Source organism: Myxocyprinus asiaticus, chromosome 27 (genome assembly GCF_019703515.2).
Source record: "Myxocyprinus asiaticus isolate MX2 ecotype Aquarium Trade chromosome 27, UBuf_Myxa_2, whole genome shotgun sequence".
Lineage (NCBI taxonomy): Eukaryota > Metazoa > Chordata > Actinopteri > Cypriniformes > Catostomidae > Myxocyprinus > Myxocyprinus asiaticus.
Window position 1 is genome coordinate 37,231,141 of NC_059370.1, and position 13,520 is coordinate 37,244,660.

Consider the following 13,520-nt stretch of genomic DNA (forward strand, 5'->3'; position numbering starts at 1 on the left):
CATAAATATTTTGAGTAAGGTGTTTCTCATATGCATCTTATTTCAAACACATATCATTGCCTCCAAGATATACACTTTAAGAAATATGTACCCAGATCATTCCCAAACCATTAATCATTATACTGTAATACAACATTGTACTGTCTACACTAAAGCCCTACACACAGGATTCCAGCGCTAGATGAGTCAGTATGGCTGAGGATGCTTTCTGGGGGGAGGTGGCTTCTTGCTTTGTGAGTCTTGGCAGCCTGCTGTAATGAAATGTTCCTGGAAATGACTTTCTGTCCTGTGTGATGGGGCCGAGCTCTGTGAGATAAAGACCTCTCTGCCTGTTACGGCAAACACTGTTTTAATAACCTAGCTTGGCCGGGGAAAGCTTGAGCCATTGTCATTGATAGACGCCACTGCATGAGCGCTAAAACCAACCATGCTTTATTCTAATGGACAAATAGACTTTATATGGTTCTATTAATTTAAAAAAAAATGCTATATCTTAATAATTGTGTGCCACTAACAAAGAGAAAACTTGCACAATTCACAATGATGTCTGCCATAGCGCCTGTGTTATGAATTGTGGCCTGACTACTTTTGGAATGCAACAATGCAGGAAATCAAGCTTGTGCAGCTAAAGAGTCTGCGTTCATGTACTTGTGTAAAGTATGTTTCAGCCTTTACTCTTACAGTGATTGTTGTCATAGCATCCACCCCTATGATACAATAGTAACCTCTATTTACAAAGGTCAGCAAGGGTTTTAAAATTAAATGTTAACATGCAGAATTATATCATAAGCAGCTGAGATTTTCCTGTGATCTTACAATAATCGTACAATCTATTTGCACTGATCTAGGATCAGAAGTCGGGGAAACACAGGGACTACACTGACATGCAGCAGACGCTGTCTTCTCCATTATATCTGATCACAAAGAACAATCAGAAAGGAGACTGCAGCATGTTGAGAACTCGTCTGCCAGACTCCTGACCCAGACTTCAGCCCTCACTGCCATGACATCATTCACGTCTCTTACCCACTCAGATTGTACAGGTTGAACATACCAAGAATCCTTTATAATGGAAGATAATGATGGGTGTCTTGTGAGAAATAAAATAAGGGGTGTGGATCATATTTCTCATGAAACTGTAATCACCTAGGCCAGAAAACACAATACACTGAAAAAGATAATTATCTTCCAGTAAAAATATGTAAACCTCCTTAAAACAAATACATTTACTTGAGAAGCAAAACTGTATACAGTAGATAATGAGACTTGTCTTGAGAGAATATATCTTGAATTAAGTTTTTTGTCTTACCCCTTTGGGATTTTTATTTTTTATTTTTTTTATTTTTATTTAAGCATCAACAAAACTTGTTTTAAGTATTTTATATCTAAAAGCATTATGTTTTCTTATTTTAATTTTAATTTGATTTGTTTGCATATATTTTAAACAAAACATTTCACATTTATTGCATGTGACCAAATGATTTGACTTAAGATTTAAAAATTCACTAATTATTTCCTCATTAAAAAATGTTTTACTTCCAAAAATATGAATATTAATTTCAAAACACATGCATAAAATTATGAGCACTTAGATGAGATGAAGACTACAGTCATATAAGTAACCTTAAAATAACTGTTTCCAGTTGTCGACATATAATCATGTAAATGTTAATAATTTAAATGCTTCCCTTTTTACTTTAGTGCATAAAACTCCAAATCTGCTTCAGGCACAAAGTTACTATAAATGATGGAACAGGTCACATAAATCCACCTGCCTAATATTGTGTATGTCCCCCTCGTGCCGCCAAAACAGCGCCAACCCGCATCTCAGAATAGCATTCCGAGATGACATTCTTCTCATCACAGTTGTACAGAGCGGTTATCTGAGTTACCATAGACTTTGTCAATTCGAACCAGTCTGGCAATTCTCTGTTGACCTCTCTCATCAACAAGGCATTTCTGTCCACAGAACTGCTGCTCACTGTATGTTTTTTGTTTTTGGCACCATTCGGAGTAAATTCTAGAGACTGTTGTGTGTGAAAATCCCAGGAGATCAGCAGATACACAAATACTCAAACCAGCCCATCTGGCACCAACAATCATTCATGCAATCAGCCAATCGTGTGGCAGCAGTGTAGTGCATAAAATCATTCAGGTATATAGATACAGGTTAGGAGCTTCAGTTAATGTTCAAATCAACCATCAGAATGGGTAAAAAATGTGATCTCAGTGATTTGGAGCATGGCATGATTGTTGGTGTTGAAGTGAAGACCTCAGGATATCACACAATTCATTGTCATGACAGCTCATATTTTATTGGTTTGAGCCCAAATTGTCTATAATTGAACATCAATATGAATACATTCATCTGTTTTATACAATGGTCTACTTTACAGAGCAAAATATTATTAAAAAAAACAAAAAACAAAAAAACATCAGGAATTACCACTTTCTAACTGTAATATCTTTATCATAATTACAGCGTGTAAAAATGACTGAATAAAAAACGAATATCCAGCAAAAAATTAGCATGCTCTCTCAGCATGTTCAGTGCATTTATCATTTTATCTATCCCAGCATGGCATAATATCGTCATAATATTACTGTCTTGTTTAATCTGCGCTTCGAGGAGCTGAGTGATAAAGCTATTAGTCACATAAAGCCTGGGTAATACTGGGTGCAATAACCATTTTTGGATGGATCAATAGTCTTATCTGCCTGTCGATGTCTCATACACTGGCAAAAAAAACAAAAAAAACAAAAAAAAACCTGGGCAGATCCTTCACTGTGAGCACCAGCATGCTAGACACTAATCAATACACCAGGCGATAACAGAATGCTTCCAAAGCCATTTAGCACAGTCTTATCACTCCGCTGAGCACTCAACTTGTCAAAATATTTTGTGGTGGGGTGGCGCAAGCAACACTTCATGCCTATCAAGAGGAGCAAGCTTCTTTCAACCCAAAGTATGGCAGTTTTTGGAGTCTCTTTTACCAGAGCAGACATGTGTGGCATTAATAGAGTTAAGCTAGAAAGGCACTATGAAGCTGTTGTGACATTTATTGATTAGTGTTGAGGGTCGATTCATTTGAGCAAATCAGTTCATTTGTTTAAGGCATCGTTCTGCATTTTATATATTCTTATTTTTGCAGTGAAATCAATATTTAAAAACTGCTGTTTATCATTATTTCAATATGAAGTCAATATGAAATCAAAATGTACCCTTAATACACATTCATGGTCTTACTGTGAACGATTAAATGGTGCACATTATTCCAAAGAGAAGAAATGTTTGTCTTCACAATCTTTCATCAAAATGTAATAACTTGCTCCGCCTCTGAAACTACTTTTTTCCGGCTTACATCACCAAGGTCTGTTTTTTTAACTCCTCCCCTACAACAGCCTGACATCAAGACAACCTTTCACGATCCAATCAAATCCTGATAGATAAATCATCATTAAATATATTGTTTCATGCTGAAATACATCACATTACAGAAGCAAAATGGGATGCGAACAGCGTTTCATTTTGACGTCAAGTTAGAAAGATCCCACAAAGCTATTTTGATAGCTATTGACAAATAGCAAACTTACCAAACTGTTTCATTCAGAGGATTTGTTTCAATAAAATTAATAAAAATACAAATGTAGCAATTTTTTTATTTTATTTTTTCTTATTTTTTTTTTTTTTTTTTTTTTTTTGCAATGATTGCAATGAAATGTCTATATTTAATGTGTCAAATGTTTTATTGTTTTTGGTTCCAACATGTCATCCACTTCACAGTTTAGGTTTTGTCTGAATCATTTCAAAGAAAAGGCTTAATAGAACGATTCATATGTGAATGGCATATTACCACTGACAATATTTCCTATTTAAAAAAACAAACTAAAAACTAAAGAGAATTCCGGCTATTTCTGAGCACAATAAAATACCATTCGCTCATGTGACAACAAAGGAAAACCTGCTAGGATGTACAGTCAGGAAAAGCTTTTACACAATTCAACACCTCAGCCAGAGCGAACCTGGATAAATAAGCCTGAAGAGCTGTGGAATAATGAGTAGCCAGCACAACAGAGTACAGGTGACAAGAGCCACTTCTAAAGATTCCACTTATTTTAACAAACTAAAGCTACACAAGGCAGGCTAGAAAAAAAAAAAAAAAAAAATCAAATCAATGTTCTTGAAGATGTTTTCTTTTCTCCCAAGAGCCATCTTGAAAGAGCAGCTCTACACATACTCTCTCTCTCTCTCTTGTTCTATTTCAATCCTGCTAGCCCTGTTTTGCTAACTCTCTGCTTTTTCCACATTTTATTATTATTTTTTCCCTTTTGCATCACTCTCTTTTCACTCTCAGGCAGTGACTCATCTGTCAGGGAAAGGTGGCGTAGACCCAAGTGGGGCCCACCCTACGGGGGTCTTCTCTCTCTACGCATGCCCCTCTCTGCAATAACAACATCCATCTCCATTTTCCTGCTAGCGGACCAGTCTGAGGGCTCACTCAGACCAATTAAAATTCCCCAGGTTTTTGCTTTTGCCACATGCTTAACTGTACGCTGCGAACGCACCATATGCTTCAAGATGGGCGATTGTGCAATTTGGAGGCCGATAGCCATCGAGATCCCCATGGAACAAAGAGGAAGAACAGCTGGTTGCCTTGCCATGGTTGGATAGCAGCAAGTCAACCTGTTCAATCATATGTCACTCTTGTTTACCGCACCTTATCTTATTCGGTTTGTCTGCATTATGTGGATTAAGCCCAAAGGTAAGAGCAATGGGAATATCAACCTACTGCTCAAACAAACTCAAGGCAATGCTATGAGGTGTTTTTCAAATTCAGCACTGGAAATACAGGAAAATTACCTTTCACAAGATCCCACCTCAAATATAAAGTGCAGGAATTCCTTTGCTGCATCCGTTTAGGGTTTGTAAAGTTGGTTTGTAGGTCTTCGCTGTTTAAGATGGTCTTAGCCAGTTTAGGCTGGTCTTTGCTGGTCTTCCAGCCTGGCCAATTTAATTTTGAGCTTTTATAGCTGGTGCCCCAACCTGGTCTTAGATGGTTTAAGATGGTCTCTCAGCCTGGAAAATCTAGTCTTAGCTGGTTTAAGATGGTCCCCAACCTAGCCAAGTGTGTCTTAAGATGGCCTAGCAGCCTGTTCAAGCTGGTCTTAGCCAGTTTAAGCTGGTATCTCTGCCTGGCTAAGCTTGTCGCTCAGCCTGGCCAGCTTAAAGTTGGTCTTAGCTGGTCTCCTAACATGGCCAAGTTGGCCTTGAGCTGGTCTAGCTGGTCTCCAAGCCTAGTTAAGCTGGTTTTAGCCAATTGATATGGTGTTTCAGCCTGGCCAGGCTGGTCTTAGCTGGTTTAAGTTGGTCTTAGCTGATCTCCCATCCTGGCCATGGTGGTCTTAAGATGGCCTATCTGGTCTCCCAGTCTTTTCAAGCTAGCCTTAGCTGGATTTATGCTGGTCTCCCAACCTAGCCAAGCTGGTCTTGAGCTGGTCTAGCTGGTCTTCCAGCCTTTTTAAACTAGTATTAGCTGGTTTAAGCTGGTATAACAGCCAGGCCAAGCTGGTCTTAGCTGGTTTAAGCAGTTCTCTTAGCCTGGCCAAGCTGTTCTTAACTGGTCTCCTAGCCAGGTCAAGCTGGTCTTATCCAGTTTAGACTGGTCTCTCTGCCAGGCTAAGCTTGTTGCTCAGCCTGGTCAAGCTGGATGTAGCTGTTTAATCTGGTCTAGCTGGTCTTCCAGTCTTTTCAAGCAAGCCTTAGCTGGTTTAAGCTGGTCTCTCAGCCTGACTAAGCTGTTCTTGAGTTGGTTTAGCTGGTCTCCCAGTCAGCTCAAGCTGGTGCTTAGAGGGTTTAATCTCCCAAAAGAGTGCCCAAAACCCCTTTAAAAGCAGGAAAGATTCATGGCTGTGACGTAATTAAGGCTTAATGGCTATTGTAAATATGGACAAGTCAACAGAAAATATGTCAACACAGGATCAAAAATTGCGCTCGTCAAGACATTCCATCTTTAAGGAGCCAAACATAAACCTAAAGCTTAATAACAGAACTATAAGTCCAATACAATGCATTATCTTTAATCTCGGACCTCCGAATGGTTAAACTGTATTTGATGATATCCTCTGTCCTAAAGGACCATTCTGGGCTATGAAGTGCAGTCATTTCTCTCTATGGGATGCCATGGGATCAAATCCCCCCTTTGGCAGCCATTCAAAGGAAGGGGACAGCACTGCATGGCTTGTAAAATGCTTCAGCGTGGCTCATGTATCACGCCCCGAGCGAGGTCAACAGGACTCTACTCTAAGTGTCAGCCAAACAGAAGGGATGAAGTTAACATTGCCGGTGATAAAGCTCCCATGTCTTCACCTCTGGAGGGTTAATTCAGAATGCATGGGCCCTTGTACTGCGAAGAAATGTAGATATGTCTACATGCTCAGGAACATAAACCTTTGAGATACTGTAGCAAAGAATTTATCTTACAAAACAGACTTTGCAACAGTTCACACGAACCAGGCACTGAGAAAATGAAAATTCTGTTTGCAGGTTTATCATTACATTTGCCAAAGTTAAAATACACATTCAAATCCTCTATGAAAAATTATTGTGCCTTAGAGCAAGATACAAAATATATCATCACAACAGCTTTACAAAAGACCACTAACCCTCTCTATTATGAATAGCTAGCTACTTAATGAAAAGTTTTATGAAAGTTGCAAAATACATTTATTTGGCATGATTCCATTATATCACTAGTTATATATTTTTTAACCAACTCATCTTGAGTGACTCCAGTGGTTTCCTCTTGTGTTTCCAAAAATGTTGCAGGGTTAATCACAGCAGAATAATATCATACTGTGTAGATCTGTAGCAACATTAGTAACGTTAATTTTATTGTAATTATAGATGTGTGCACACAAACCACAGCCCAAACGAAGAAAGGAATTAGGGTATATACCTCAATTTAAGACACAGCCAGTAAAGACAGATAAATTCATGTCTTAGTCCTTGTACCCTTCAATAAGGGCATGTTGGGAAACACCCTTATCTACTAACTGAACAAAGAAGTGCATTATTTGACTCGCAACTACTATTTTGATTCCGAAATAGTCTACATTTTAAAGCATTGGCTACAACTGGGACATTCTACTTGTGTTCAATAATACAGATGTTCCAATCAGATTTAATGACTGTTTCCATAATTGTTCTCTCCTCTCCAAAAAGAGCAAATATCTACATACTTTAGCAACCTGAGCATGGGCAAATCGCTGAGGTCAGAATTTCCCTTCATTCAAAACAGTAAAGCTACAAAGAAATTTATATTTAAACACGCCAACAACAAGACCTCCTCGTGGAATAGTTAGGTGTGCAGGAAAGCCTGAGGTTGATTAGCTGATTATTAATGAACTTACACCATTATGTCAACCACTCTTTCTGCCAGGTTTCAATGCAAAACAGACCTAGCCAGGGGAACATCAACTGAGCAAAGCGTTATCTGCCAGCTATGCCTGTCCAACTACATGGATGCCCTTTTGAGAAAGTGCAAGGGCATAGGAACGATCTGGAATTTAATATGAATGCTCATGAATATTAATTAGGTGACATAACATTACAATAACACATATATCTATGTCCACTGTCATGTAATTGCTGTCTTAATTAGTGAAATTTATCATTTGTATTTTACTGTAGTAACTGTTGTAATTCACTGCCATGTAGGCATAACGGGATAGTTCACCTATTTACCTCACCCATATTGTTCCAAACCTAGGGCCCCTAGGGACTGATCTCCTTTTGTGGTCCATGGAAGAAGAATGTATTACGGATTTGGAACTACATGAGTGTGTAAATGCTAACAGAGTTTTCATTTTGGGGTGAGCTATACCTTTATCTTTATGTTATGTTAAATGTTCCTTCACGTTTCCTGAATGAACCTCATATCATCACTCACAATGTATACAAATGGCAATATACCTGATTTTGACTGCCCAGTGATCTTTGATGAAAAGCAGTGGGCTCTTGCTATAGTAGATTACTACTTGAGTGATGTACTGTATGTTCATTCAATCCAATGCCAAAGTGACTGTTTGTCGAATGCTTCTGTAATTTCTTTGCATTGAGGTGAAACTCATAAAATATAATGTATAATTCCTTAAAAAGTTCTAGAAGTCAGGGGGACATGTCCCTCCAGTTATAATGGTTGCTGTGCCCCTGAGTAAAGGCTGAAACATATCCTACGGAAGTACGTGAACGCAGATGCTTTTAATTAAGTAAGCTTGACTTTTTGAGTTGTTGCATTCCAAATGTGTCTCACCACAATTCATAACACAACACAAGTACACATTGCAGTCTCAATGTTGCAGCAAGGGGCAATTAAGCGGACAAGCCAACTACGGTCTTGGCGGAGTAACAGTTTTGAACGTAACTCTATCGCCCCCTTGAGTACTGAGGTTTGCTGCAGCCACAGTAGTGCAAGAATGCAGGACCAGACAGCTGGTTTGCCAAGTGCTCACATTTGCATACACGTACTTACGAAAAGTATGTTTCTGGCTGAAGAAAAAAAATTGTCACACTCACCTCCCCGGATTGTGGCAGTGTCAGCTTTGGAAGTTTGCCCTTAGTCCCGGCTGTGCTGCTTTTGCAGTCCAGTAGACCTCCAAATGGCAAGCTGTTGTACCCTTCCACCAGTTCCACTGGGGGCTTGAGCTCTGGGGAATCATTGGGGACCTGGTCCTGGCCATCCATGGGCCTGACGTAGGCAGTGGGTTTTTGCTGCACAGCGGTGCTGGGTTTACAGTGGAGGCCTTGAGGGAATGTTGGCGTTGAGAGGCCACTAGGAAGCAGGGACGTTGAGGCCATTGGTGAATTGGAGCCATGGGAGCAAGAGTCCTGCTCAACGGGAGACTTTCCGAGTCCAAGCTCAGCTGTGGCTGATCCTTTGCTGGATGGTGCCTGCTTCCTGTTGGAGTTTGTCAAAGTTGTAGATCCAGTGGGATTGGGACTTGAGTCCTCTTCGTCCTGATCGTGTCTGCTAGAGGTCTGTTCATGACTGGAGTGCTTCCCCCGGGCGACTGCTTGAGCACTCTGGGTGCTACCTGAACTGTGACCCCCTCGGGACCAGTCTGAGGAGCGTGACTTTTTGTTGCTTGGATGCCCATGTACAACGCTAGATGCCGACAGTGTGTTAGCAGGGGGTGGGGGCATGGAAGTTCTGTGGCTTCCAGGTTGGGAGGGGGCAGCTCGGCTCCGCTGAGCCTCAGGGAAAAAGCCAGGCTGGTCGGGTTTCTCCACGGGAGTCTGGGGAACAGAGTTCTTAGGAATGCCCACAAGGTGACTCTGGTTGGAATGGCTGGTCAGGAGCTCCTTCATCTCATCATAATTTCCGAGTGTGTTTTGGACCCGGTTGGCCAGGGCGTCACCTTTGTTAGTCTGAAATGAAGGACAAAAAAAAAAAAATTGAACATTTGCATTACTACTGAGAGACTATCAGTTTCTTTCCATTATTACCTTTAAAACTGCAGAGTGATTCAACAATATTAATGACAAACTTCTTTTTAGCTGAGAAACTATAAACTTAGCCAAAATTTAGTGGTTTATATATTAAAGTCTAAATTGTTCATGATACAACTACCCACAACACTCTAAATACTGCATATTTAAAAAATTGTTTTACAACAGTTAATTCCGGTCCACTAATTTGAAGGACAAGCACTAGAATATTTTCACTTGTTGTGTTATTGGTATATGTTCACCAGATATAATTTGCAACATTGTAACCAACCTATTTTTTTTTTTTTTTGTTTGTTTTTGCTTTATTTTTTCACTGGCCAAATTTTTTTTTTTTGTTTGTTATGTTTTTTTTCTGTGTTGGAAATGACAGTAATGAAAATTACTTTTTGAAAGTTTTTTAAATATAATTGCAGGCTTCTGCTTATATTATGTATCCAAAATACACACAATTAAATAATATTTTCACACTTTTTACATGATATGGTGCACTAACTTAAAAAAAAAAAAAAATCAGAGGCAAATTTGTTTGTGTGTGGCGGAAACCACACCAAACTGTGGGACAGTCGCAATTTAAAAAAAAAATGTCAAATCATTTTCAACAATAAATATAGAAATTATTTATGTTTATTTCAATCTTTGCAAACATGTAAAAATGTCTATTTTTAAAGTGGATTTTAACAGTTTAATATTGAAAGGATGGGTCTGGGACAAGGCTAAAACAATAATAATAATTAAAAAAAATAATTAAAAAAAAAACAATACATAAAATGCATTTCAAAAAGTCAAGTTTTAATGTCACCTTCATATAACAAAAATAAAAAAGATAAAATCTGTTATTTTTATTAAAAATAAATCCCTGAGAAATTTAATTGCCCTTAGCTGAAGAACCACCCAGTTTAAACTGTATATATTTAGTGCTCCATAGCAGTTGAAAGCACATTACAGCATAAGGAACATGAGGATGAGAGAACAGGATATGCAAGCACACCAAGCGTGGTATACTGTACGTGTTAACTAAAAAAAAAAAAAACAACTTTGTAAGTGATTGTTCAGGTATTGAATCTCTCCCAGAATGGACAGATGTGAAGACTGCATTTGCCACTATAAAGAGAAAAGGTTTTTATCATGAATTTTAGCTGACTAGACCAGTTGTGTTGTTTTGAGATGCAAGCCAACTCTGCATTTGATGTCAATATTTATGAAACCTGGCAAAGTGTGATCACAAGAATAGTGAGACGCTCTATTTAGAATCTATTCGGTGTTTGCATGCCATTGCTATTTGTGCTTGTGTACTGATCTACAAAAAATAAACAGCTTCTTAATTTGGGGCAGGCATAAAGATACAGTATTCTCCTCTCTGTAAAAGAGTGTCCAAAGCTAGACCACTTTTGCTCACAACAAAAAGTCCCTTTTATAATAATTGTTTTCTTTTAGACTGTGCAGCACATCATTAGTTGCACAGCGTTCTTCAGAATCTAAGCACGCAAGCCCACCCCCCACTGATTATTTGCATAATAAGCAACATTCTTCTTAACACTCAGGCCTTTACTCTAGTATTGATCTTTGCATTTAAATCCTTCTCTTTATTCAAAGGCTCATAAGTACCAGCACCCTCATTTTAAAGCATCTGAATGTTGAAGTACTCCATAAATAAATAACCTAATGTGTGTGTGCTTCACTTTGTACACTAACACAGTTAAAGGGGTCATGAAATGCTCTTTTTTATTTTTATAATCTTCCCTGAGGTCCACTGATAATGTTAGTGAAGTTTTTTCCCACCAAAACAGTCATAATTTAGTAATATATTATCATTTTCCACCAAGCTCGGTTTTGGCCTCAGCTCCTCCTTTAAACGTCAATGTAAACGCACACTGTTCTGAATGGCTAACATCGTGCAGCCCTTCAAATACAGCCATATTTGAAATTCTGTTGAAAGAACATGAACAATTCCACAATATTATAAAACTACATTTCAGGGTTAACACATATCGCACATCCAACACATTGCATCGGAATATATCAAACTGTTCATCTCAAACACAACTGGACATGATAGGCACCACACGTAAAAAGCAATAGAACCCATTATAATCAATGATGCTGTCTACCATGGAAGCATCCGTTGCAGTAAACAATAAACAGATCTCCCATTCTATTTTGCGATGGCGCTACTACTGCCAACAACAACACAAATAAATGGTTTAGAAAGTTCATGTCGACGCGCCCGTTGTAGACAGCCTCAAGTCATTGCGTCAGGTTGCGTCAAAGGATGCGCCCAGCGTAGACAAGGTTTCAGCACCATAAACTATCAAACAGTCATGACATTTGAAATATTCATGAATGGAACTGTTTATTTACATTTTTGATCAGGTCCAATAGTGTTTTTAACTGCCCCACCCTTCAATGACAATTCCTTTGCAAAGCTTGAATCGTTTTATGACTGGTTCACAAGCAATCCATGCTGAAATACACTCAAGACACATTCACATGACGCCTAGTGATAGTCCAAAGCACAACGAAGATGCACACATCCAGTTTCCAGTATCATCCTGTACCGAGGTGCACATCTCAGAAATGCATCAAAACGGTTAAAGACGTCCATTTAGTATGTGTTTAAATACACCAACACTTAAAAATAGCACAGATGGTCAAAAGAACAGTATGTTGAGCAGTTTATGCACACAAAAAGTGGCAGCAGCTGAATGTAACTGAATGGCTTAAAACTGAGTTGTAATTTGACACCGCGTCTTTTAAAAGTGACACCAGAGGCATAACAACAGTCAAAGACATCTATGTAGTCCATGTTTATATACAAAAATAATTCAAAATAGTCCAGATGGGTCCCATTTGGTGTTTAGGAATAGTTAGACCACACTAGGCCAAACAGTTTGCCCTGCTGTCTCTCTCTCTCTCTGTGTTTACGATCTATGCCCCAGGGCCAGTGGGCGGGGCCAAGGGTGCGATGATGTAAAGTAGGCGTTGATGTTGTTGCTGTAGAGGCGGTCATGAATTAATGAGTACCCCTAGTGACGTAGGGAAGTCAATAGAAGACATGCATTAGGTAAAAAAGTTTGAAAATTATAATTTTTGCTATTTCATTTGGTGTAGCTAACGGCACAGAAATTATACACTTCAGCTTCTTAAAACAGCTGTAAGATGTCTCCTCATAAACACAAATGAATTAAGGCAGAAAAGAGCATGCTAACCTGCATAATTAGACCCCATTAAATAGTTGGATGAACAACATGTTCTTTCTCCTTGTTGACATATTTTCTATTGAAACAGGAAGTTGAGGTGGACAAGTGTTAATTTATATTGTTTTTTTATTTTAGTTATAATTTGTCTGTGACGAAAATGTCCTTTAAATTTAGTCAATATTTCATTAATTGTAGTACATTTTACTTATTTATGACTAGAATGGCATTTAATTTTAGTCAACAAAAATAACATATTATTATACTTATCAAAATTTTCAGAACTCAAACTTAATCCCCAGTGCAATAAAAACATTTATTGAAACGAAGCTGCCAAGACACCTCATCACGGAAGTAGAGAACGAGGTGTTTTGGCAGCTTGGTTTCAATAAATGCTTTTATTGCACTGGGGATTAAGTTTTGAGTTCTGAAATTTACAGTATGTTTTTATAGTAGAAAGACCTCTTATATGTCAACATATCAAGGAAACTTTGATTCCTCATGACATGACTGCTTTAAAGTCTACGTTAATCTAAGAAAGCAAAAGTAGAAAGATAAATCTATTACCATTCTCCATTCATTTCACATGTTATTGTGACATTAATAACACCACAGCCCCTCTTAAATGGAAATGCATCAGTTATGGCTTTCAACATATAAGCAGTAAATAAACAAATAATGTTAAATGATGCACAACCAGCATAGCACATGCAAGGCTATTATAGCCGTGATAGAGTTATGTGCTGGGCAGTTAACACATGACCTTGTGCACAACCACGGATCCAATTCTAGATTTTTTCAGCCTAACATCAAAACTG

At 38.4% G+C, this 13,520-nt stretch overlaps 1 protein-coding gene across 2 annotated transcripts in view; it reads right to left on the reverse strand.

Annotated features, from left to right (window-relative positions):
* Positions 1–13,520, reverse strand: part of LOC127417722 (AF4/FMR2 family member 2-like) — a 266,275-nt gene that overhangs the window by 178,992 nt on the left and 73,763 nt on the right. For both annotated transcript variants that reach the window (XM_051657903.1, XM_051657902.1), the window contains one exon: positions 8,576–9,427. In XM_051657903.1, coding sequence (XP_051513863.1) covers positions 8,576–9,427 — 852 coding nt within the window. The remainder of the gene's footprint in view (positions 1–8,575; positions 9,428–13,520) is intronic.